Here is a 27,897-nt window from a genome sequence, read left to right as displayed (position 1 = left end):
ATATTTAAACTATTTTCCAGCTTCAAGAAATATGTCTCTTCTACCAAGGGACTTTAATTGAGTCTTAGGAATTGGGAATAAATATCAGGAATATAGAAAGAAAACAATCACTTGAGGCACTAAAATATATAAAGAGCTTATACAACTCAACACACAAAAGCCAAATAATCCAATTAAAAAATAGAAGACATGAATAGGCATTTCTCCAAAGGAGAACAGAGACGTGAAAAGATGCTCAACATCACTGACCATCAGAAAAATGCAAATCAAAGCTGCAATGAGATACTACCTCACACCAGTCAGAATTGCTAAAATCAAAAACAAAAGAAATAGGAAATGTTGGTGAGGATTTGGAGAAAAGGGAACCCTCATATACTGTTGATGGGAATGCAAACTGTTGCAGCCACCATGGAAAACAGTTTCGAGGTTACTCAAAATATTAAAAACAGAACTACCCTATGATCCAGTAATCTCAACACTGGATATTTACTCAAAGAATTTAAAACCCTAATTCAGAAGGATATATACACCCCTATGTTTATAGCAGCATTATTTACAATAGCCAAAATTATGGAAGCAGCCCAAGTGCCTATTGATAGATGAATGGATAAAGAAGATGTGATACACATATATAATGTAATATTATTCAGCCATACAAAAGAATGAAATCACACAGTTTGCAACAGCATGGATGGATCTAGAGAGTATAATGCTAAACAAAATAAGCCAGTCAGAGAGGGACAAATAATATGATTTCGTTCATATATGGAATTTAAGAAACAAAACAAATAAGCAAGTGAAAAAAAGAGAGAGAGAGAAAACAAGAAACAGACTCTTAACTATAGAGAATAAACTAATGGTTTATTCAGAGGGGTGGGGTTAGCAGAGGGGTGGGGCTGAGTAATGGTTGAAATAGGTACTGAGGTTTAAAAAGTACACATGATGAGCATTAAGTGAAGTACAAAATTGTTGAATTACTATATAAAAATAATAAAATGTAAATAATAATATTCTACCTCAGAGTGGCTATTAAAGTAGATAATACCCATATGCAGAGAAAGCACATTTTTTGATGTATAATAGACATTGGAAAATTAGATGATTGTCATTTATACAAGTTTATTTTGTCCTAAAAATTGCTGTCAGCCAATTTCAGGGTAGGACTTTCCAAGTATAAAATAATGCATTGCTGGATTACCATTTGGTATCTAAAACTGTTTGATTATAACCCTCTCATATTAGCTCTATCATTAACTAGCTATTGAATTTTGATGAGTTTCTCACTTAGTTTCCATATTTATAAAATGAAGTAATTTCTGTACATATTTACTAACATTCTTTTGTTATTCATATTCTGTTGGTCAATGAAAGGCAATAATTGGAAACTTTTCAATACTCCCATGAACTTCTAGAAAAGAAACTACCTGTATTGAATGGCTTTTAGGCAAACTCCTACCCAGAACTGGGAGACAAGGCAATCCTTAGGAATTTGTTCTAAAATATCATAAATACTTCTAATACTATCTTTCATAACTTTGCCTAATACTACTGTGGGATAGAGTTTGATATTTTAAAGATAGATAGGTGAAATAGGTGGCCAAGTGGTGATTGACTTCTGATGTTTAGGCATTGATAACCTTAAGTCATTTATATATGTTTGTGTGCCATATTCAAAGCAAAAAGAAGAGGAGCAGAAAATGTTGGGTATCTGAACAGTGTGTGATTTAGATAGGAATATTTGGTTTATCGTATATCCTTGCTACTCAAATATGGCTTATGGATGTCCTATATCAGTATCACCTGGGACTGATTAGTAATGAGAAATTTAAGGCCCCACCTAAAAGTAAAGAATCAGAAACTATATTTTAATAGTGTCTGCAAGAGATTTTTATACACATTAAAATTTGAGAAAATACTGCTCTGAAATACTTAAACTCATGTTTTAAATGAATTATTGATATTGGGACATACACTAAAAATAATGAAATATGAGAAATATTAATAGATGCCATGATGATAGTTGTTCTTGTAAATAATTGTTGATTTCAAGTACCTTTTCAAATCTGAAGACCAGACCAAATGTAAATTAACCTTTTCAGAAAAAGACAATTCCTTTGTAAACTGAATTAAATGAGGTTTTATATGATTATTTTTCAGAAAATGAGGTATTTTAAATCAGCATTTGGTGTCTTAAAACTACTCAGGCAATTGGTGAAATAAATTCAAGAGGTAAACGCATCATCATAGCTTATAATCTATAAACATAATGTCACCAATCTTTTAAAATTATTTTCAAAATAATCCTAAAGAAGTATTATTATTTACTCCTATCCTGTGCCATCTTTGCAGTGAAATCTTACATATTTTGCAGTTGTACAAATTAAACAGGTACCAGTTTATAATGGATGACCGTAATACGTATAGCCCACTCATGTTGAATTAAGCATTGGAAAGATAGTATTTTTCACAAAATATTGCTTATCCTGGCAAGAAAATCTTGATTGTAATAAGGTTCATTCATCCCAGTATTCTTATAAAAAAAAATCCAGTACCCATAAAAATGTAAGTAATTAATTCATTAACTTGTTTAATAATAATTATTGCATCTTATAAGTGTCAGGCATATACTAAGTGCTGGGGAGAGAACAGAAATTTAGTGAACAAAAATTACTCAAGTCCTTTGCCTCTTAGTATTTCCAGCCTATTTACTGGGGGAGATATACATTAATCAATTAATCACAAAATGAATTTAGAATTAAAATCCGTAATAAGAATTTGTAAGGGCTATGAGTCTAAGAGGCTTCCTGGCAGAAGCAGCATTGGGATTGAGATGGTAAAGATGAGTAGAAAATTGCTAGAATAGGATTACAGGAGATGGGGAGTGGGAAGGGAATTCCAAGTTAAGAGATCAGCATAAACAGAGCCCTGCAGAGAGGGAAGGATTGCATGTTTCGGGAACTGGAAAGCCTTCATGGTCGGAACACAAATAGTAAAGAGGTGACTTGAGATGGAGCTGAAGGAATGGTTAAGCAGAGGCCAAATCATGGCCTTAGGAGACAAGATCTTAGGAGGTTTAAGATGTAAGGATTTGGGTCCCTGTTTAAAGTCCTTTGAAGTGAAACCACTGGAAGAAGACATGGCACAAAGAGGATTTTTAACTATTTATTTTATAATTGTACTGATTGTGTAGTGGAGAGTTCATCAGCTAAGAGATCAAGAAGGGCTAAAGTTCCAGGTTAGACCAGTTAGAGCCAGTGGCCCAGGCAATAATAGATAAAGGCAGTGGTGATGGGGAAGATAAAAGTGAATGGATCCAGCAGTATAAATGAAAGGCCCTAATGAGTTCTTGGAGTGAGAAGGAGGACTCCAATGTTAGCTGGTGGTGAAAAGATCAGGTTTAGGTGGCAGCAGGGTCAGGAGTTTGGCTTTGAACATGAAGATGTTCTTTGGTTCAAATTCTATTAGTACAATAAGATTATTTGACTGGATGACCAATCATATTACCTAATATGAGAATAATTATTGTACATCATTTATGGCATCACAAAATATATTAAACTCCACACTGATTCTTTGATATTGAACAAGTTCCTCTGGAACAAGGATGCAAAGAAATTAACTTCTGTTCTGGACGAGACTGCCTTTCCTTCCATTGCCTGATAATCGACTTTTATGTCTCATATACTGCTCTTGTCCACATATGCTTTGCTGGGATGTTGCCCTTTTTGTACCTGTGCACTTTTAAGTTAGTATCTGCTAATCTAATAACTTTAAGAACCAAGTTTTTAGTGATATAGGAGCAATATAACATAGCAATTAAAACCTTAGCATTCAGATGCACCTTTTGTCCCAAGCTTGGATTCATCACATACTAGTTCTGTGTTCATGAAGAACAGTTTGTTCCTCTGAGCCTCAGTTTGCTTTTGCCAAAAGCAGACAGTAATTATTTTTTGGGTGATGGTATATTATAAGTAAGCTATTAACATTTGATTTTATTGTTGTTGTATTATTAGTATTTTTAAGCTTCTGCTTCTCTTCTATATACTCTGCAAAATATTGGTCATATATGGTCTTCTTGTTAATTCAAAAAACAATACTTTTGTCTATAAGCTTGCTTTCTTTTTAACTTGAGTATTTCCAGCCTGTAGGGTCATAGAGGTGTAGATAGAAAATATTTTTATGGGCAGAGACACCACCTAATTGAGGCATAACGCTTAATAAATAGTCACCAGGTATGACTTGGAAATTACCATGTATCAATTTTAATATCTTTTCTCTTCACTTCTCAGTAGCAAGTGCCACAAGCTAACATTCAGCATCCTGCCCCAACCAGAGCACTGATTATTTAAATATGTGGGTACCTTCAACTGATAGTAGCTTCTACCCTGCTGGTCTAGTTAAGTGCTCCTGCCCATGCTGAAGTGCTGGTGCTCATGCACTCCTGCTTGCCAAATATTTTTTAATAACATTTGCTTCTACTCCCACCCTTCATTACCATTTACTACTTCATGTACAATATTGGTCTGTATCAATACAGAAAATATTCCACTTACCTATGGAATCAGTATCATCTATTCTTCCCCAAGTCATTATAAAAATTAAAATATTCTTAAATGGATTGTATGCTCACACTGATTTAGCAGGAGGAATAGTAAATGTTTATGAATTCAGATGCCTTTAATCCATAAATGTTGGCTTTAGTTTTATTCATAATAACAAAGTTTTAGTAAGCATATAAATACTGCAAAAAGAGGTTTTACTTACAAAATGGTAGACAAGTATTTTTTTCACATACTTGTAACAACACCCTTGTTATTTATAAAATATCCCACTGAACTAAAAATGTATTTATTACACATGATTCTTACCTACTTGATAAAGTACTTAAACATTTTTCTAAGTCATAGCCCAGCTTCAATAGTACCTGTCTGCAATTATCCTGGATCTCCAAACTTCCATATCTTTAAAATAGTTGTGTAATCTAGGTTCACACCAAATTGACTGACATCTCCTTACAATCAGGTGCAAGAAAGTCAAGTTTTGTCCTTTTATATATAGATGAATGTGAAAGATTGACCGAGGTAAATTATTTGAGCTCTTTTTTTTCTGTAATTGTAGTGTGGTTCTTTGAATGCAATATTTTATGTGTTTTGTTTTATTTTGTTAACCTGTAATGTTCTTGCTACATAATGTTATATCTATATTTTATGACCCTTGATTTCTAGCTAGTTCATTACCTTGGTTTCCCTGAGGTTGACGGGAGGAGGAGTTAATATCCTCAGCTTTCTAACAACGAACATTGAAAAGGATCATGCCCATCTCCTACTTACTGGCTCTCTAAGCCACACTGCAAGAAATATTACAGACAATAGATAGTTTCATTTTCAATTTAGACACCCATTATTTGATGTTTACAGGCCATTCCTAATTCTGAGTCCAGAATTTATGGTTTGTTCTGGTGATTATCATCACAGCAATCTCCTGCAACTCAGCTGTGCTTCATTGGGAGCTTTGCGCTGCTTTATCAGTCTTGCCTGACGTCTGGAACTGATATATAGCACCACATCCAGATCACCACCGCTCAGAGAGACTTAGTTTATGACTCCCCAGGTATCAGTCTCTTCTGCTGGGTAGGCTGGTTTGCACAGCCTCAGTGAAGGGGAAAGTTGACCCTTGAGAAAGAGAGCAGTGGTCATTAAACAAATAAAAAACGTGGGGTGCCTGGATGGCTCAGTCAGTTGTGTCTGCCTTCAACTCAGGTCATGATCCCAGGGTCCTGGGATCAAGACCTGCATCAGGCATCCTGCTCTCTGCTCACCTCGGGGGGAGGGAGTCTTCTTCTCTCTCTCACTCTCCCTCTGTGCTCTACCCACCCCCTCAAATAAATAAATAAAATCTTCAAGAAAACAAACCAAAAAACCCCTAACATTTTAGACTCTGAACCCCTCTCGACCAAAATTAGATGATATCACTAGTTAAATTAAATTTACGGAGTTGTTTCAGTGCCAAATAAAAATGAAACAAAGGTGTTATCTAGTTGTCTTGCAAACTTAAGATCAAGAGTGATGTATAAATCTTCTAAAGAGATGGCAAAATAGTAGCAATGATCCCTTTGGAATGATGGCCACATTTCAAATGGTTATTTTTTCCCTTCCTTTTTGAATATACAGTATTTGGTTTTGACTTTAAGATACATGGATATATTCTAGGCTTTTTTCCATAGCTTTAATTAAAGCTTACTGAAAAACTTTAGAAATCTCTGAGTATTAGCTGTCTATAGAAGAATCACTCACTAACCTTGCATTTTTGAAAGGATGTGATAGCATATGCATCTCTGACATGTGCATAGGCCAAATGATATTTCATTTTAAATCTTGCTTATTGTATTGAGAATGAGAATGTCAGTTGCCACCAGCGCCTAACTATCTTTGTGCTTTTGTTGTGGCCTGTCATTTGCCTCTCCTCCCTTCCAGGGGTTTAGAACAAAACTAGACAAGGAGACTGGGCTTGTCATAAAAGGGCTTCCTACTCCTTCCCTAAATTCAAGATTGTTCAGCATCTCCCTGAGAATTCACCTTCTGCCATTGAGGGACTAATGAGGCAGAAAGGAAAAGAGAGAGGGCTACAAATGAATCCTCCCCAACTTCTGTCCAACCTCACTCACCAGGTAATTTAGTCCACTTTGAAGTACCAACAAACTCAAAATACTCCTCCACTAGTATTTTCTCCTTAAGGAGTGAAATAAAAATGTTCTTTCTTGTAGAGAAGTACAACCAGAAGGCAGTAAGTACCCCCAATAATAATATTTAGTAGATGAATATCAGATTGGGAAGGGACCACAAGAGATATGTTCCTTCCCCATTTTGCAGAAGAGGAAACTGAGACCAACAGGTGCTATGTGATTTGTCCAAGATTACATGTCAAGCAAGTGGAAAAATTAAAACTACAACCCTCCCCTCTGACTCACTAAGTAGAGATTTTTTTATCCTCTACATCAGTGAATGAAGAACAGAAACTTAGAAAGATGTATTTGGAATTATGATTTTCTTTGAAGCTGCATTGTGAACTTTAAATTTGCATCATTCTGTTTTGAGGGTGCTAGATGAGTTTGGGACATCCCTATAAATTTGGACTCACTGTCTCTTCTCTTTTAATGCCTTCCTTTCCCTGTGACTGACTTAAACACCATCCTGATGCTTGCTTTCTGAAAATGGTCAATATTTTGTGTATTTATCAAGAAACCCTCATCTTCCTACTATTCTTTCCCAATAACATATCTAATATGTGGATGCCTCCAAGGCAGCATTTGGAGTTTAAAACTAAAATACCTATGATGTTCAAAAAGCAAGTAAAGTGATTATATTTTTTACTTTATTTTCTTTCTTTTTTAAAAATTGAAATGTAGTTGGTATGCAATGTTACATTGGTTTCAAGTATACTTCATAGTGACTTGGCAAGTCTAAGCATCATGCCATGCTCACCACAAGTGTGTCAACCTTCTGTCAACATCCAGTGCTATTATAATACCACTGACTATATTACCAATGCTGTACCTTTAATCTATGTGACTCACTCATTCCATAACTGGAAATCTATACCTCCCACTCTCCTTCACTCATTTTGCCCATCCCCCTACATGGTTCCCCTCTGACAACCATTAGTTTGTTTTCTATATGTATGGGTCTGTTTCTGCTTTTTATTTGTTTGTTCATTGCTTTGGGTTTTTTTAGATTCCACATATGTGTAAAATTATTTAATATTTGTGTTTCCATGACTTATTTCACTTGTCATAATACCCTCTAGGTCCATCCATGTTGTCACAAATGCCAAAATCTCATCCTTTTTCACGGATGAGTAATATTTTCATTGTCTGCATATGTATACCACACACATACACTGTATCTTCTTTATCCATTCATCTATGGATGGATCCTTGGATTGCATCTATATTTTGACTATTATAAAAAATGCTTCAAAAAACATAGATGTGCATATGTCTTTTCAAATTAGTGTTTTCATTTTCTTTGGGTAAATATCAGGTAAATATCCAATGATGGAATTATTGGATCATATGGTATTACTATTTTTAATTTTTTCAGGATCCTCCATACTGTTTTCCACAGTAGCCATGCCAACTTACATTCCCACCAACAATGCATGAGGGTTTCTTTTTCTCCATACCTTTTCCAACATTTGTTATTTCTTGTCTTTTTTGGTCCTAGCCACTCGGAATGGTGTGAAGTGATATCTTATTGGGGTTTTGATTTGTACTTCCCTGATGATTAGTGATGTTGTGTACCTTTTCATATGTCTGTTTGCCACATATATATCTTCTTTGAAAAAAAAAATATCTATTCAGGTCCTCTGCCCATTTTAAAATTTGATTATTTGTGGTATTTGGTTTTGAGTTGTATAAGTTCTTTATATATTTTGAATAGTAACCCCTTATTGGATTGATATCATTTGCAAATATTTTCACCCATTTAGTAGATTGCCTTTTAGTTTTGTTGATAGTTTCCTTTGCTGTGCAAAAGCTTTTTAATTTGGTGTAGTCCCACTATCTCTTTAATTTTATACAGTATAGTAAATTCTCCCTCTAATCCTAGATGAAAAATCAAGAAATTTCAAATTTGTTCTAGTTTACCTTAGGTCTTCTGTGTTGTTTCCTTTCTTCTAATTAGTAGTTAAAATGTAATTGTCAAAACTTGTATCTTGATTTAAATTGGGCCCAAGTTTCCAACAGTTTGGGCCTATTGTAGGGAGGAGGAAATCAGTAACTAACTGGGAAAGAGAAGCTATTGGCTTTTTCTTTTAGTCCTCTTTTTCTGGCATGAAGCAAAGGGAAAGGGGAGAGGAAAGGGGAATAGGAAAATTATTGCTGGCTCTCTGGGTGTTGAAAGCTGACTTTTCCTCTAGACTTGCTATGTCAGTTAAGGTCTCAGCAAGAGAAAACATGCTATATCAAGGTGGTAATTTTTTTTTAAAGATTTTATTTATTCATTCATGAGAAACACACAGAGAGAGGCAGAGACACAGGCAGAGGGAGAAGCAGGCTCCATGCAGGGAGCCCAACATGGGACTCGATCCCGGGTCTCCAGGATCACGCCCTGGGCTGAAGGCTGCACTAAACCGCTGAACCACCTGGGCTGCCCTCAAGCTGGTAATTTGAGGAAGATGTATCAAAAACCTTATTTACATAGGTGTGGACAAGGTTTGGGGAATCAATGAGGGATGGAACATAGCAACTGCAGGGAGCCCACCCATATCCAGGGCTGAAGGAGCAAGTGAGGGAGTGGTTCCTGGACCCTGAGAGGCATCTTCATATAGAAGAAGGTTTCCTGACAAGAGCTGTAATCTTCAAAAGAGTAACATACTCAGTTTACAGCAACTCCTCAGAATAGCAGTAAGAAAATCAATACCTTAACCTTACTTTCCTCTCACCCTTTTATTCCACTCATTGTCCAAATCCATAGGAAAGCAGAGAACAAGGGAATATTTATTCATATGAAATCTGGAATATAGGGGCAGAGGGTATGGTGACAGGGGTGATGAGTAAATCTGGAGGGGCAAATGGAAAAACCAGGCACAGGTGGTTTTGTGAGTTCCTTGGAGGTCCAAATTTTACTTGCTATTCCCTTGATGTGACAGGTAGTTTCTCCCACAGCTGACAGCCTATCCTCAAAATCTAGCAGTTTCTATAACTTTTTATTTACTAATCTAGGCAATGATCTTGGGCAAAAACCAAGATTATCCTGGCCTAGTTGTCTCTTGCATAAGGCTTATACCTGGAATACAGAAAATGTTCAGACACTGGAATTCATTCACCTCTTCTATTTATTCATCAGCAACTAGCCAGCCACCTCTCATCAGGCAGATTTCTCAAGATAGAATTTATACTTGCCCACTGAATCTCAGCTGCCAGGGACTCATACCATACTTTCTAAATGGTCCCACTGAAGTCTCTTTTACCATACTCTTAACAAAGATGTAGGGAGGAGAATGGGGATCCTAGATTGGCTTTGTTTGTATAAATTCTTTCCATAAAATCTTCCCCTGTCTCCACACATTTTGGCCTTTATATCTTCATTATAGATTTGAGGTTTCAGAGTCATATAACTGGCTTTTAATTATTTCTTTGGAAAATCATTATCTTGGTCTGACACATCAGTGTGAAATTCCCTTATGTGCATCTTGGTGCTTTAATTAAAGCTAAATATTTTACATTAAAAGAGAGGTGGAAAATTTCATATATTAGGTAGGTGTGGAAGTAGAGGTAGGGGGAGGAAGATAATATTTTTAAGTAGGAGTCATTGGTCCTTCTCAAGTTACACCATATAGATCAATATTTATTTTGACGGCATATAAGTTAATCCTGTTTATGAGATTTTTTCTCTTGAAGATGTATGCACAAATCAAGTTTTATAACAAAAAATATTTTCAATAGGCTAAGAAGACTTGTTCTATTTATATTTTTTGCAAAGAGATTTTAATTGTGAAGAAAATTATTACCTTCTAATGTATTTTGAAGGAAATTTTTTCATATGCTAAGTTTCTTTAAGGTGCAACCTATCTCTTTTTGTAATGTTTCAAGTTTTTATTTAAATTATGGTTAGTAACATATAGTGTTATGTTAGTTCCAGGAGCAGAATCCAGTGGTTCATTAGTTATATACAACACCTAGTGCTCATCACAAGTGTCCTCCTTAACGCCCGTCACCAACCTAGCCCATCTCCCACCTGCACCCCCTCCAGCTCCTCTTAGTTTGTTTTCTATAATTAAGAGTCTGTTTTATGGTTTTGTGTCTCTCTTTTTTTCTTTCCCTTGTGCTTATCTATTTTGTTTCTTAAATTTCAAATATGAGTGAAATAACATGGTATTTGTCTTTCTCTGAATAATTTTTTTCACTTAGCATAACACATTGCAGTTCCATCCCTCTAGTTAAAGAGCAACCTATCTGTATTTAACTTTCCTCTATGCCACAGAATCTGAGACTCTGTGACTTTATGAACCTTGGAAGTGCTAATTGAAGATAGCAATGATAGCGTTATTTTAAATATTAAGAATAAATCTGTTGTATTTTTATTTTATAGTGTTAAAAATAAGTATGTCTACAAGGCAGTTAATGGTGAAAATGAAAATCATAATCTGAATGGTGGAAATCTATCTGGTCTATATTATGTATGAATGGGTTACAGAAAAACTTTGTTAGATGGTATATAATAAACTTTATAAAGCTCACTGTTAGCTGAAGTTTGACATACTGAATATAATTAAACTATGAAAACCTGACTCAGGAAATAAAAAGAATAAGAATTGTACTTAAGAAAGTGGAGAAATGACAAGATAAAATTTTAATGAGATCAGTATTGTTCTAATACTCTACCTCCTAAAGCATTGTAGAGACAGAAAAATTGCTAGAGAATAGTGGTTCCATTTAAAAGATGGAAAACAATTTATTTGGACTTTGCATAATAATGCCATGGCATTACTTGTTAGATTCTGCTAGTGGCTTCTAATCTGATAAGAATAAGATCTTTGCCATAAGAAGTCAAGGTATAATTGACAGCATAAAATACACATTCTACTATCTCATGGATATCCTTATTTTAGTATTCATTGCTATTATCTTTATTGGTAGGCAGGCTCCTGAAGCTGGCTGCTGGGTCAAGTGTCACAAAATTAAAAAGATTTCTAGAATGAGCTAGATATTCTTCTGAAATATGCTGACAACTTCTGACAATGACTCAATAAAGGGATTTTGGAAAATTAAATGTCAATAAAGACATGATATACAACTTAACCATCAACTGAAATTAGAGAAGTTGTAATGTGGGCCTAGCTGTCTATATTTTGTCTATATTGACTATTCTGAAAACTATGATTTCCAAGGACTTAGTACTATGTATCATGATCTCTACAATTTTTCTGATGACCATAGTAAATCCTCCTTAAATAGATCTATATCATGTTCCATATGTTTATTCATTATCAGTTCATTTTGAAAAAAATTATGCAAATCAAAAAATACTGAGCCTCTCTATTACGGACAAGCACTGCTGGAAATTTAGCAGTAAATAAAATAATTTCTCCTCTATACCCCCAAAAATCTTACATACAAATATTTTTATTTCTAATAATAAAGAAAATGTATGAAATTTCAATTACAAGGCAGTGACCAGCGTGCACAGTTTAGGTACATTTATTTTACGTAATTCACTTAACCCCTAAAGCAGGCATTACCATCTTCATCCTATAGATGAGGAAGCTGAAGCTTACTTTACATAATTGACATGTGGTCACTTTGTTAATTAGTCTTGGAACTAAGATTTGAAGACCATCCAACTGGTTCTATTACATTACTTTAATGGCAATTTAAAACAAATGTTATTTTAAACGCAATGCTGTTGATATAAAATGTACTGAGTAAGCTGAGAAAATAAGTTCAGTTTCAAAAGCACAGATATTATTTATTTTTAAAGGTCTGTTATTTTTTTATTTGAGAGAGAGGGAGATTTGGAGAGAGAGAGAGAGAGAATGAGTGGGGGGGAGTGCAGAGGGAGAGAGAAAAGCAGACTTCCTGCTGAGCAGGGAGCCAATCCCAGGACCCCAAAATCATGACCTGAACCAAAGGCCACCTAACCCACTGAGCCAGCCAGGTGGCCCAAGCACAGATATTATTTTAATCTGTTTATAAACCAATACCACAACTGACTGATTTAATCAGTTTTGACTGTGATTAGGAAGATTTCTTATTTCTTTGTTTTAAACCATTAGTCCCCAAAGCTATGATTTATGCAAACAGAAACAACAAAGAATGCACACATTCACAGACACATAGACAAAACCTGTGAAACTGACAGGTTTTCTATTACTCTGTTATGTCAAAGATGTTATAAAAATAAAAAAAATTGTACCATGAAATAAAGCCATCAGTTTATTAAAGAAATAACAAAAACCTTAATGTAAAGAATTAATTGTAAATAATGTAATTAATAAATTAATTAAATAAATGTGCTATTTCCATTTTGAAATACTCTCAGATTAAAAGACAGCTCATATGGTTAAATAACTAATAATGTATTATTGCATTTTTACCTCATGAGTTCTGAGATGAGTATTTAGAAACCATTAACATACACAATATTTTGAATCCTGCCCTGAACCTAAGTAAAACCTTCAATTTTGAATATATTCCCTTCATTTAATAGTAATCATTGCATGATTTATAGGAACAGTCACTGACCTAGGAGCTGGCAAGATCTGAAACCCATTAGAACAGGGGTCACAGTGAGTTTAGTTTAATGCTGAGTCACTGAAATTAATAAACTCTATCTTTTCAGTTTCTCCCTATTAAGAACAGTGTCAGTTCCAGAGTTTGCTGGGCTTGAATAGAGGGCAAGAAACTCTCGCAGGAAGAGAGGGGACATGGGAGACAGGGATTGAGTGAGGCATGTTGTCACAAAACAGAATAGCTTGAGGTGGAAACAGTGAAAGAGTCAGTGGGAAATAAAGTCTGAGGTTTCTCCCAACTCTTCAGTCTCTTGCAAAGTTACTTATTGGTCACTGGAATGGATGTTTGCATCATCACTTGCTCATATGTATGACTGATTTTCCATGACAAGATCTTTAAAAGGGAAGGCCATAGTTTATATCCATCCTTGAGATTTAAGATTTGTTAATAACATCACCAGTAAAACAATTTGAATTTAATAGTAATTTATTGTAGTACAAACCCATGACTATTCCTTTTGTAGTTGGTGTGTGTCAGTTGAATTCCTGCAGTGTAGCAGAAGCATCTCTGATCCGAGGACACATTCAACTAGAGGCAATGTCATGTTCTTAGTACTTGGCTAGATATGTACTAGACTTTACATGGACACAGAACTCCAGCACCACACACTCTTAGAGTTGGGGTAGGGGGTTGGTGGGTAGGGACAGGGGTGTGGGGAGACTCTGGAGATCATTTAGTGCAATGGCCTCCATTTACAAATGCAGAGACTGAGGACCCAGGGAGTTGATTTCAGATCTCCCATTTTCTGATCCACAGATTGGATTTCATCCTCATAAACAAGATTACATTATACCTTCCTATAGGGAATAATGACAATAATCTGCGAATAAAAACACCAATTGAATAGAATATATAACAGCTATTAGGGCAAAGATTAACTACTTTTGTTCAAATATAAATACGAATTTTATTAATAAAACTGAGTATTACTTATTATCAATCAAAGTATAGTTAACTACTTTTCCATTTATTTATCTACAGCCATTAGAAGGGTGCCCAACATTGTAGTGGATACTAAGATTACAGAGTGAAAACTTGACAGTTTAAAAGATGAGGAAGAGTATAAAAGGTAACAAAACATTTTGCAAGGGTTATCATTGAAATATGCAGGAAAACTGTGCAAAGACAAATGAAAGGGTTTTTAATGTCTTATTTTTTATGGAGGAAAGTAAGAAAAGATGATATAGAAGATGAGGTGCTTAAACTGAATCTTGAGTCATGAAGTAAGAATTCTGAACAAGAAGAAATCAGAACAGGCCACCTGGGTGGCTCAGTGGGTTAAGCATCTGCCTTCAGCTCGGGTCATGATCTCTGGGGTCCTGGGGTTGAGCCCTGCCTTGAGGGGTAGGGGTGGGTGGGTGGGGTCTCTACACAGCAGGGAGCCTGCTTCTCCCTCTGCCTTTCTCCCTCTGCTTGTGCTCTCTATTTATAAATAAATAAAATCTTTTTTTTTTAAAAAAAGAGAGATCAGAACATTCCAGGATAAAGGTTTAGCGTTTGGAAAACTGTAGGGAAATCAGCCAGCTGGTATAGTTTGGAAAATTCAAGTGTTAGTAACAATGGTGACAATATCGATAAGTATAATAACAACTGCTAGCATTTCTTGAGACCTTATTATTGCCAGAACTTGCATATCCTTCATCTTTATTTTTTATCCTTCATCTTTAATTCCTTATAATAACTCTATAATATAATTGCTCTATTATCTCCATTTTTATAGGTAAGGAAATTAAGACTTGGAGAAATTAAGTAATTTGGCTAAGGATACATAGCTGTCAAATGATAGAGCACAGATTCAAACACGATTTTAACTGTCTCCACAAACTTCTATATTATTCTGCTCATTATTTTTAAGAAATACACTTATAAAATTTGCATAAAATATTAATTTGGGTTTAAGTTACAACTCATTCAAGTCATTACAGTATGGTGCATAAAGCCTCAGATTAGACTCAGCTCAATTTGATCCTACCACTTATTGCATTTCCTCCTGGGGTAAGATATTTAAATTTACTGAACTTCAGTGTGTTCGTATGCAAATGTGTGAACAGTTATTGCGTATGGCATTTAAAACAATAAATGTGAAGTACTTAGCTGTGGTAGATATTTGACAATGTGGGTTTCCTCTCACTGACTCTGGTCCACCTCAGCAGGCATTTGCTTGGGGCAGAGTCTTACTTCCCTAACAGTATAGAAGTTCAAGACACTTGCAGTCTTTAACCTATTTTCTTGATAAAGTTATTTTTAAAAACCTCATTTCAAGTCTCAACATTAATTTTTATTTGTTTTAGTGTTAGTTTTATAGCACAGACTTTGTTTCAGAAATATTTTTTTTAGTGTACCCTGTCAGGATATTTTCCTGACATGCCATTCAGTATAGTGGCATTCTAGAATAGATTTTTTTTTTTATGCTTGTCTGTTTGTATGTCTTTCATGCCTGAAAAATGTAGACTAGAATCTGTGCTTCTGCTGAGTGTTAAGTATGAAATATTTTTAAAGTTATTTTCTGCAGAGAAGAACTAATTTAAGGACATCGTATTTCATCTTTACCATGAAATGAAAATTTCCTATTTAAAGAGAAATGTGTCATTTTAAAAGGTTGAATATGATGGCACACATTTAAAAAATTAAAAATAAATAACAAAACAACAACAAAAACATTTTTCTTGCTGTTTAAATTCCATACAGATTTTCTCTCTGCACTGATAACATTTTCATTTGATTATGAATTAGATAAATTTTCATTTGCTTTAAACCTTATCCCTTGGGATTTGAAGTTTCATAGTTCTTTTGAGGTCAACATCATGACCTTCATAGTTCAAATGTTTCCTTTTATTTGTACCATTACAGATTTATATTATGCATATGTTCCCAACACATTTTTAACAGTTGCTTATGCGAAAACTTGGACAAAAGAAGTAATATGCTATCCTATAATTCTTCTTTTTTAGAGTATATGGCCCTATCACAGAATTTTAAAGTTAGAAAGGAATAAAGGAACAATGGGGACAAATCTTCCTTTGACGGGTATGGAAACTAAGGCCCAGCGATGTTACGGAATTTGCCAAAGATTACCTCTATCCAGTCTTTCTTTTCTCTATTTATTCAACAAATAGCTTTTGAGCTTCTGCTATGTGCAAAGCCCTGTAATAAATGCCATGAGGGACAAATTGTGTGTGAGAAGTTTCTCTCTCTCAAGGATCATACAGTATGCTGAGAGAGATGCATGCAGGTAAGCCGGTAACCATAGGGCAAATACTAATGAAGTGAGCTCTTCACAAGCCCCTCAGCAATTCCAAAACTGATATCATCATCCTTGTATCAAGCTGGTTTCCCTTTAAAGTGATCAATTGAAAAGCTCTTGGATGGCTCAGTGGTTGAGCATCTGCCTTCAGCTCAGGTCATGACCCTGGGGTCTTAGGATTGAATTCTGCATGGGGCTCCCCATGAGGAGCCTGCTTCTCCCTCTGCCCATGTCTCTGCCTCTCTCTGTGTCTCTCATGAATGAGTAAATAAAATAAAATCTTTTAAAAATAAATAAATAAATAAATAAATAAATAAATAAATAATAAAATGATTGAACACCATTCCACCAGTCATCATTCCTGGAAACCTGCACACGAGCCTATGTTATCCTCTTTTCTTTGGCCACCCTGAGCCTCTGCCAGTCATCAGCCTCCCCACTTTACTCAGAGTCCTTAGATCTATTGATTTTCTTCATTTGACTGCCAACACATTAATTTTAACACTTTTCGTCTTTCTGTGCACTATTGCTTCAAGTAACTCCTCTGTTAGTCTCTGTTCTTAATATCCTTCAGTACATCGTACAGACTCCAGCCAGGCTGATGTATTTGAATAACAGTCTGTCTGTGTCACTCACTGGCTTAACCTCTATGGTACCCAGTGGTCTGTAGGATCAGCCTCATTTCTTTTTTTTTTAAGATTTTATTTATTTATTTATTCATTTATTTATTCATTTATTCATTCATTCATTTATGAGAGACACAGAGAGAGGCAGAGACATAGACAGAGGGAGAAGCAGACTCCCCACAAGGAGCCTGATGCAGGACTCGATCTCCAATCCCGGAATTACAACCTGAGTTAAAAGGCAGATGCTCAACCCTTGAGCCACCCAGGCATCCCAGATGAGCCTCATTTCTTAATGTGTCAACAACCTTTAGGATCTGGTGTTCTCTCAAACATTTTATACTAGTTACTCTTTAAAGACTTTTGCCTTGGCTCCATCTAACTGTTCCGTTAAAATGGTCTTCTCTTTCATCTTTGCATGGCTGACACCTACATATCTTTCAATGTTCAAATGTTACCTCCTCAGGAATCTTTCCCTCATCCTTAGTGGAGTGCTGCAGAGATTACCCTGGATGCCTTTATTTAATACTGGGTTTATGTTTGTTTCTAACATGAGATGTGTACTCCTCAAAGGCAGGCATTAGATCTAATGTATCATCGTCATTAGTATGGTGCCTAGTTATTAATAGATAATAAAAGATGTATTGAAATGATTGGATTATTTATTGAACACAGTATTATTTTATAAAGTATAAACAGGGATCCCTGGGTGGCGCAGTGGTTTGGCGCCTGCCTTTGGCCCAGGGCGCGATCCTGAAGACCCCGGATCGAATCCCACGTCGGGCTCCCGGTGCATGGAGCCTGCTTCTCCCTCTGCCTATGTTTCTGCCTCTCTCTCTCTCTCTGTGACTATCATAAATAAATAAAAATTTTAAAAATGTATAAACAGTATAAATAAGTATCATGGAAGTGAGTTATTAATTTCATCTGAGAAGCTCAAAAAAAACTTCATGTAAAATTCAGTGATTTAGTGGAGTCTTGAAAGAAGTCCATAATGAGAGAAGTGGGGGATGAAAAGTGCAAAATGAGACTTTTCACATGGGAAAAGTCCCTGAGTTATGATTTATTGCATAGAAAATAAAGGGCTCATTAAGGTATCTCATTAATGATTGATGAGTAAATATGGGAGTAGATCATATGGGGCCTTGAATACCATGATCAAGAATTTGTTAATGTTTCCATCAACAATGGGAATATGGTGAAGGGATTTGGAACAAAAAAGGAACAAAATTAGACCTTAAGTTTCTTTCTTTTCTTTAAAAATTTATTTATTTTAGGGGGGTAGAAATCACGAGGGGAGGGGTGGGGCAGAGGGAAAGGGAGGCGGAGAAGCAGACTTCCCGGATGAGCAGAGTGCAGGACGAGGGGCTTGATCTCACGTCCTGAGATCATGACCTGACCCAAAGGCAGTCACTTAACCTGCTGAGCCACCCAGGCGCCCCTAGACCTTAAATTTCTTTACTAAACACCTTGAGGGTTGGGCTTTTTTGTTTGTTTCTTGCTCACTATTTTATTCTCAAATAAAATGTGACTTTTGTGAAAATAGGAACTCATTATATATTTGAGTAAACAAATATGTGTTTTAGAACAGTACCGTCTGATATATCTTTCTGCAATGAGGAAAATTTTCTGTATCTGTGCTATACAATATAGTAGCCACTAGACACATGCAGCTATTGCTTGCTTTAAGGAACTGAGGATTTGAATTTTTAATGGTATTTAATTTTAATTAATTTAAATTTAAAGAGCCACATGTGACCAGTGGCCATTATGTTGGACAAACAATATAAAAAGTTTTCCCTAGCAGAGTCCCGACAGAAAACAGATAGAACACTCAAATTAGGATAATTCAAGGAGAATTTATTTATAAAGAGACTTTTTTCCCAATGTGTGGGCAGCTTTAAGGGAACCACAAAAGAGAGTACAATTAACTGTGGTGTGACATGGGAGCCATGGTGAGACAGAATTGATAGAAAGACTCATAGTTAAGATTATAAGCCTGAATCACATTGGGACAGTATTTACAATATGCAATACTTTTACTGAAATTTCATTGAATAGAATCTATGTTCAGAACTGTTCTTTTCAGTGAAGTGTCTCCTGACAGTTTATTTACTGATGAGGAATGTGATTGCTTTCCCTACATAGTGCTGATCTGCTCCGTGTTTTCTCAGCACGTTTCCCTCTGATACTCCACTGTAAGTGGTACCTTTTCCTTTTGCAGGGCTGGGCTAACTTCATGGTGGCTCCTGCCAAGGCTCCTTTAAGAAGCATCCTCTCCTCTAAGCACCTAGAATGTAGGCAGGCTCTGACTGTTATCTGTGGTTCTGTTTTAATATCCTGCCCTTTCCTTCCCTCACTTCAGTATATACAATTCACCTTCGGTCCTAGCCCATTGCTTGATGATTTGTTCAGGCTTTGAAAACAGAAGGAATGAGGGCTTTTAAGCAGGATGGGGCTATTTCTCCTTGCTTTATTTATTTTTATGCCATGCAAAAGGAATAAAGAGGCATAAAATGGCTTGACTGAATCCAATAAATTGGGATAAATAGAGCAAGGACCCAATAAAAACCTGGAGGTGAAAGAGAAGAAAGGTGGGGGTGGGGGGGAGACAGGGAAAGAAGAAGGGGAAACTTTTTTCTTCCTGTAGTGATAGGGACTGTTTGTTATTACCTAGAGAACAAAATGTCTTTGACCCAATGAAACATTTTAAACAGAGATTAAGCTCTGGGTCGAAATTAGGAAATCATCTTTATACTCTTTATTTTATTCCATCAGGTTGTCACCTCCTGTCATCCTTTATTAAAGTTTTGTATGCCACTGCTGCTTGCCCTGAGAAGGTTGACATCTTTTACTTATTCTGAAGAATCTCATCACAGAAGCTAGAGAGTTTTTATGGTCAACGCAACAGGAATCCCCTGTATTATTTCTGATGTCCTGTGTGAGGGGCAGTGAGGGGGAGGTAGCTCTTCAGTCTGTTTCACTCCTGACCCCTTTTACTAGCTCTGCTTTCATGAAGTTGAAAGCGACAACCAAGAGCTACACTGCATGAAACTGGAGAATACAGGCTAGGATCTGGAGGTAAAATTAGAAACTGTCTTCTAGCCCATTGTGTATCTGTTTATGACATTGCCTTCCATGGCTCTGCATGAACTTTTCATAATTCTCCACTGCTACCAGAGATAATGCTGGGTAGGAGCTGTGAAGGCAGCCACCACTTTCATCTGGGTAATTGCCACCATTGCTTTTATTGCTCTGACATCTAGAATTTTATTTGTCTCTATTTCTTCCTCCTTCTTCTCTCCACTTATTTCATTAGATTCAGTCTCCATCATGTACACATCGCACAACTCATCTTCAAAAAGAAAAAGTGGTAAAGGACTTAGTAGTCCTCTCTTGTTTTCCCCTAGGAGGCATCTAGAAATGTGTGCAGCCAATATTATTGGAATTTAGTAGGCGGGGACCCATGGATGCCACAGTGTATAAAGTGGTCTCAAATGATGGTGATTTTTTTCCATCTTAAATATCAGTAACATTGTTGCTGAGAAAACCTCCCTGTAACTGAGGTTAGGTGGGTATCAGCGACCTCAGCTAATAGAGGATTTTAGCTGTGCCTTGATAGGTAAATGCTAAAATCTCCTCAAGAATCAAGTATGACACCTTCCTGGCATTTGCTAGGCCCCTAATAAAACTAAGTTGTGTGTGTGTGTGTGTGTGTGTGTGTATGTGTGTGTGTGTGTTTAAGATTCCAATTATTTATTTGAGAGAAAAAGAGACAGAGGACAGCAGCAGGGGGGAGGGGCAGAGGGAGAGGGAGAAACAGAGGGTGGATCTCAGGACCCCAGGATCATGAACTAAGCAGCTGCTTAACAGACTGGGCCACCCAGGCACCCTTGTTGTGTTTTAAATCAAGTTTTTCACTTATAAACTAGTTGATACCATTCAATAAGTCCTCTGCAAGTTACTTCAGGAATAGAAAAAAAAAGCTATGCTTGTCAATATCAAGATTCTAAGAGTATTGTAGGAGTTATGAGTGTATTGGGAAATTTTCAAAATACTATTGGAACAAGGACAGGTGAGAGTTTACTCGAGGAGAGTTGGTGAGGGGAACTCTGTGGAAAACATTGAGGGACAGGATTTTAGAAGGAGGTAATTTTGTAGACACTCACTGAAGTCAAGAGTACATTATATATAAGAACTTGGGAGAAGAGATAGACATGTAGAGGAATATTGTTACTGGGAAGGATAGTACTTGAGAAAATGTGACAGAAGACAGGACTAAACAGGTTGAGATAGGGTATAAATGGTCTTATACTTCTTGTAAAGAAGTCTTCCCACTTGAAGGTAGGGATTTATGTGTGAATGTAGTCATTGGGCATAGTGTATGACATGCTGCATAATGGTCGATACTGCCTCAATTTCCTTCTTCATGGAGTCTGTGTTGTAAACTTACTAGTTATTAGCTGCTTACACTTACCTTCCTGATTTTCAAGGTCTCCTCTCAGGAGCCCTTTTCAGTTTATTAATTTAAATGGTAGCAATTTTCTTAGAGGTGAATCGCATAATGATTTTTTCAATCTTTTTTATACAAGATAGCACTGAAAAAGTATGATTAGATTCAATTCAGTTGTCTCCCACAAAAGTAATATGTAGAAAACACCATCCAAGGTGACTCTCTGTGTGTTTAATAGCCTAAAGATTTAGGTTAAGGGTATAACAGAGAACTGTTCTGCTTAAAGAATGAAAAGGTGTTGCACAAATTATCTTAAAGAGCCAAAAACAGCGTCCAGTTCCTACTTGAAACAATTTGTTCTTGGAATATTGTCAGCTAAAATTGTGGTCAACTTTTGCAAATTGTATGAATTTGCACTGCATATTTTATTTAGTGTTTAGCAAAACTCCAATATGGCTCTGCATAACTTACAAAATACACCATGAAAATGACTTCAGAAACTCCCACAGAAGTTGACAAATTGGGCATCTAATGCTTTTAAGCTAATTGCGTGCTTAGAGGTTATAGAGTCCACTTGTTAAGAATGAATATCAGAGTTTCTTGGAGAGAATGCTCTGCCGACTGCCACACTGAATGCAACCCAGCCCTGTATCAGAAATATTGCAGAAGCTTAAAGAAGAAAATAATGTGAGCTTTAATCACCATTCTACTTAGTCTTAAGTGAAGTGCTCATGAATCATATACAATATCATAGCAGTTTTGAAACCTATTCTTGAATTTTCAAGCTGTTATTTTCAGGAAATTTAGAAAGCAAATTGCTAAGTGATAAAGAGTAATCTGACACCATTGCTTATGCCATTTTTTTTTCCTTTGCAGGCTGGAAAAAAGGAAAGGAGTAATACCCTGAATATTGCAATAGACAACATGTGCAAGAAGACAAGAGACCTACGCAGACAGGTGAGGGAATACAGAGGCGTGGAGACAGAAGCACCATACAAAATAAATTTTTTTCCACTGCTAGAATATTTACTTCTTGTTTTTGTCCTTTTTCAACTAATTTAGAACACAAAAGAACAACAGTAAGTATATACCTTCCATATTTACATTACATACATCATACGTTTGTGGCAAATGTAAAGTAGAAGAAAGAGAGTGTGACTTAATATCAGGCATACCTGGACACCTGGGTGGCTCAGTGGTTGAGCATCTGCCTTCGGCTCAGGGCATGATCCCAGGGTCCTGGGATCAAGTCCCACATCAGGCTCCCCTAAGGGAGCCGGCTTCTCCTTCTGCCTGTGTCTCTGCCTCTCTCTGTGTGTCTTTCATGAATAAATAAATAAAATCTTAAAAAAAAAGAAACTTAGCTTATCATCCATATGCTTAAGGCAAACAGGTAATCAGAGATGTACCAATTTGCCCTTTCAGTTCTTTTCAAATGATTCAAAAATTAGTTGCTGTTAAAGCTCAGACTACTTTGTGATCTTAGGTCACCAGGAACACAGGATTAGGAAGGATTTCATTAAATAATTTAGAAGTCCAGTATTATGCCACAAGTTATTTTTTTTCCCCAGAACTATGAAGACCTAGCTATTTTCAGAAACCTTTGCTTTCCATTATTTTCCAACTATATAATAACCAAAGTTCTTTTTCTTACACAACTTGAACTTGGTCACCATTAACTCATAAAAGAAAGGCAAAAGATTTTCAACCATAAGCTTTTAATACAATATATTATTGTAGTTTAATGGGAGATTTAGTAAAATAGCCTGAGCAATCTTTTAATTCAGAAGTAGATTTGGAAATGGAATAAATAGGGATCCCTCAGTCAGTTAATATTAGCTGTAAAAAAAAAACCCAAAAAACAAAAAAACACAATTTTGAGGGCTGGGGAAATTCCAATTTCTCAACTTTATGGCCTTAACGTGAATTCTATTTCTATTGTCAGCACTTAGAATCATGGGATGTGAGAGTTGGAAAGAACATAGCTCAACTTGTGTTATAATGCAGATGAGAAAGCAGGCCTGTGTGGTGAGGTAACCAGCCTAAGGAGGAAGCAGCATCAAACCCATACAAGGTCGTAACCTACACTCAAACTTACCCCAAGGGCCATTCTCCCTCTTCATTGAAAGACTTCTATTCTCGATCTTGTTAAGGATTTCTACTCCATCGGCTCCTCTTGGGATTTAGCTAAGTTGCTTTATGAGCTATCAACATTTATATCTTTCATTCCTGTCTCATCCCTCTCTACTGCCCTCAACAAAATGTTAATCTACATTTATACCCCCAAAGCTTTTTGAATCATTACTATAAAAAAAAAGTCAAGATAAAGCAATCCTTTATATGTAGGATTACTAGATTTAGCAAATAAAAGCACAAGATCCCAGTTAAATTTGAATTTCAGATTAAAAACAAACATGTTTAATTATGTCCCAAATATTGTGTGGGGCATAATTATATTTAAAAAAATAGTGTGTTTATATGAAATTTAAATTTGACCAGGCTTCTTGTATTTTATCTGGCAATTCTACTTGTGTTTCCACCTCACTAACATCAGTGAGATATAGAAAGAGCATGGGGGATTACTAATACTTTTCTTTATAGTAAAGAGATGTTTCCAACTATAAAAAACTGCTGTGTTCCAGAAGTATGAACCTTCCCTATGGTCTTGTAGTTGAACATATTCATTGTTTTAAGTATCACTCCTTAACAAACCACTACAAACAATAGCAACCATTTTATTATGTTTCATGATTCCATGGGTTGACTGGGAGTCAGCAGGGCCATTTTTGTACTTTTCACTTGTGGTCTCCCATGGAGTAGCAGTGAAATAGTGACTGTGTCTGGGTGCAAGCCTGGGTATTTGAGGCCTCAAGTGCCTCTTCTTCCCTCTTTTCAGGTGGTGTCTAATTTCCTTAGGACCCTTTCATGTGAATTCTCTCTCCAGTGGGGTAACCTGGATTTCTTGCATTATAGTTCAGGGCTCCAAGAAAGGAGAGATGGAAGCTGCCAAACCTCCTTTTTAAAAAAAATTATATTTATTTATTCATGAGAGACACACAAAGAGAGGCAGAAACATACGCAGAGGGAAAAGCAGGATTCTTGTGGGGAGCCTGACGTGGGACTGATCCCAGGACCCTGGATCACACCCTGAGCCAAAGGCAGATGCTCAACCACTGAGCCACCCAGGCGTCACGCTGCCAGACCTTCTTAATGCTTAAGCTCCAAAGTTACCAGAATGCTATTTCTTTCTCATTCTATAGATAAAAATAGTCATGAATCCTGCCCTAAGTCAAGAGGAGCAATAGACCCTCAAGAAGTGATATGTGTGTACAGAATGAGTGGGATTGTTAGAATTTTGTCTCTGGAGACATCTGGGGTCTCTAATGTCAATGAGGTAGTTGCTATGGTGTGTTTCCAGTATCCTTACTTCCCCTCCCTTGGACTTCATTTTCCATCCTGATGTTTATACTTTTGCAATAATAAAAACTAGTTTAACAGCAACATGAGTCATCTCCACCTCTTCTTATTCTTGCAAAGTTTATCAAGCAGTTTGTTTTAAGCATCTTATATATATTCTTTTACACAGGAAGAAGAAAGTCCCTACCCTTAAAATGTTTTTCTTTGGAATATTTAATGTTCATAAATCATTGTGGATCTGTTTTTTTGCATGTTTGTTTTTAGTAAACAATAATCAGAAAACATCTTCTTGCTCTTTCATCTAACCTCCTTGCTTACTCAGGACTGGCTTGTCCATCAGCCACACAGAAACATTTTGGCTTTGGTTCAGAGAACCATTGGATTTCTATGAGATATTTCCATGAGATGGATTGCTTAGGCAGATCTATTGGTGGGGGGAGGAGCAAATTATAAATTTCATTTGGGGGCAATAAGATTAAATGACCTGGATGGTGACTTAGTGTTTATTTCTATGAACCATATTGCTTTGTAACTTTTTTGCCTGTCATCACAGAGAATGAAGACAGAAGTCTTTGGCATGGTGTTCTCAGGTTCTCTATGATTTGGCTATGACTTCAATTGACAATATTCATAATGCTCTTTCTCTTTCACTCTCTCAGTTCTTCCTCTTCACCACACCACACATTAACCTGTTCTCTGACTAAAGAGACTACTTTCTATTCACCAAATTTTCTATCACTTTCAATTCCCCAAAACACATGTGTTTTTGTGTATATGGTTTGTTTCACTTAGTGCTTTTCCCACTCCTCTTGCTCCCCCCATCTCACCCCTAATCAACCTTAGGACCTTCAAGACTAATGTAAATGCTACTTCTCCCATAAAACCTTTACCATTTTCATCAGCTGGAATTATTATTATTTTTCTTTCTGGAGCACTTATAGCATGTGTAGTTCTTTTATAGTAGTGATCATATCCTGCTTGTATTTTTCTTTTTTAATGGATTTTTTTCCCTCCCACTGGATTTTAAATCCTTAAAATGATAGTTATAACAACATCTCTCACTTAGTAGTGCTTTCCAAAGCTCTCTACAAACTCCTTACATTAGTCTTTACATTATTGGCTTTTATTTCTGAAACAGGAAATAATTCCATAGTATTTTTATATCAATTTCTCAGGTGAGGGACACCTGGGTGGCTCAGTGGTTGAGCATTTGCCTTTGGCTCAAGTCATGATCCTGGGGTCCTGGGATCAAGTCTTGCACTGGGTTCCCTACAGGGGACCTGCTTCTCCCTCTGCCTATGTCTCTGCCTCTTTCTGTGTCTGTCATGAATAAATAAGTAAAATCTTAAAAAAAAAAAATCTCAGGTGAGTCAATTTACTGAATACCAATTAGTTAACTGCTAGACCTGAGGTTTGAACCTGAGTTCATCCAACCCAGCCTAAATTTGTAACCACCATATGGGGGTCAGAAATATTTATCCTCAAAACTCCCAGTGCCTAATAAACTGATTTTACCATCCTAAATATTTTTTTCTTTACTACTTATTTTACAAGTTTTTTTCATTAAAATTGTTTCTTCCTTCAATCTCCTTCCCCATCACTTATTTGAGAACTGAATGACTATTACAATTCTCAATATGGGAAGAAGATTTTTAAACCTCAAAAAAAATAAACCTCATTTCTCTGTTTAAAAAATGAAGGCCATTGAATATATTACATTTCTAATGTATTATGCAGAGTGAAACATACATTTGATATCACTAAAGGCAGGTTAAAATTTTCATTTGTGTATATTAAGAAAAAATTGCCTATTTCATATATACCAAAGTAAAGACTTGAGGTATGTCAAATTAAATAGGATTCTGATAAAACAAAACAAACAACACAAAATCTTGTTAGTTGCTGAGTTGTTGAATTGCTCTCTGCATCTCTTCCCCATTTTAGTAATATCAGTGCCACCCTTAGAAAAAAATATGTATGTCTTTATACCTCCTCGTCTTCATCCTCATAATCAAATAATATTAACAATCCATAAGATACAAGTATCATTAAGTTGACACAGTGGGTATACATTGACTTAATTATTAGGCGATTTAGTTCCTATTAGTCAATTGAGTTTTGACAGTCACATTTTGCTATTTGACTTAAAATTAAAATGGCATTAATATACACATATCTAATTTGTTCTAGCTCCCGAGGACAATTCTTTTCTCAATTCAGTTTATTTTCTTTCCATTCCTCTTCCCCTTACAATTTCATTCTTTCTTATTCCTTTATTTAGTGGTAGTGGGGGCAGTGCTATCTTATAGTTTTCATACACAGCTTTCACTTTTGGGTTTCAATTGTAGAGAAATATATTATTTTATTTGAGATCCCAAACCACTTACATCAGTGGGAAATAGAAAAATTGATGTCTCAAAGCCTTTTATTAAACTGTGGTGAGAAAAGATGGAAAGCCCCGTAGTTTGATTTTGTGCCTGACATCTTTCATGCCTGGCCACAAACAGGTATTTATTGAAAATACATACCTCTAACTCCTATTGGCCTCCCACTAACTTCACATTTTAGTGCTGCAGCTTCTAAGATTGTCCTATTTTTACATTGGCATGTTGGATTCTTCTTTAAGGTTTTTTGTATATCACTTAGGTGAAAGGAATGAGTTGCTCCATTGGGTGGGAAAAATAATATGGAAATAAATAAGATAGAGGCTTCTTACATATTATCCACAGATACAGAGGAGTATACAATTTAAATGAAAAACATCCCATATGTCAGAATATGCCAGAACATATGAAGAAAATTACTTAGCATAGTGTTTGAGGCATTCCATATCTTGTCCCTATTTGCATTTCTAGTCCTCTCTCATAGT

The 27,897-nt window shown here is 36.0% G+C and overlaps 1 protein-coding gene across 7 annotated transcripts in view; it reads left to right on the top strand.

The window, feature by feature from the left end:
- Positions 1–27,897, top strand: part of CTNNA3 (catenin alpha 3) — a 1,671,697-nt gene that overhangs the window by 854,101 nt on the left and 789,699 nt on the right. For all 7 annotated transcript variants that reach the window (XM_035715351.2, XM_035715352.2, XM_035715353.2 and 4 more), the window contains exon 8: positions 22,488–22,568. In XM_035715351.2, the coding sequence (XP_035571244.1) occupies positions 22,488–22,568 (81 nt within the window). The remainder of the gene's footprint in view (positions 1–22,487; positions 22,569–27,897) is intronic.

Source organism: Canis lupus, chromosome 4 (assembly GCF_003254725.2).
Source record: "Canis lupus dingo isolate Sandy chromosome 4, ASM325472v2, whole genome shotgun sequence".
Classification (NCBI taxonomy): domain Eukaryota; kingdom Metazoa; phylum Chordata; class Mammalia; order Carnivora; family Canidae; genus Canis; species Canis lupus.
The sequence above is the reverse complement of the archived record's forward strand: the minus strand, read 5'-3'. Positions and strand labels throughout refer to the sequence as shown.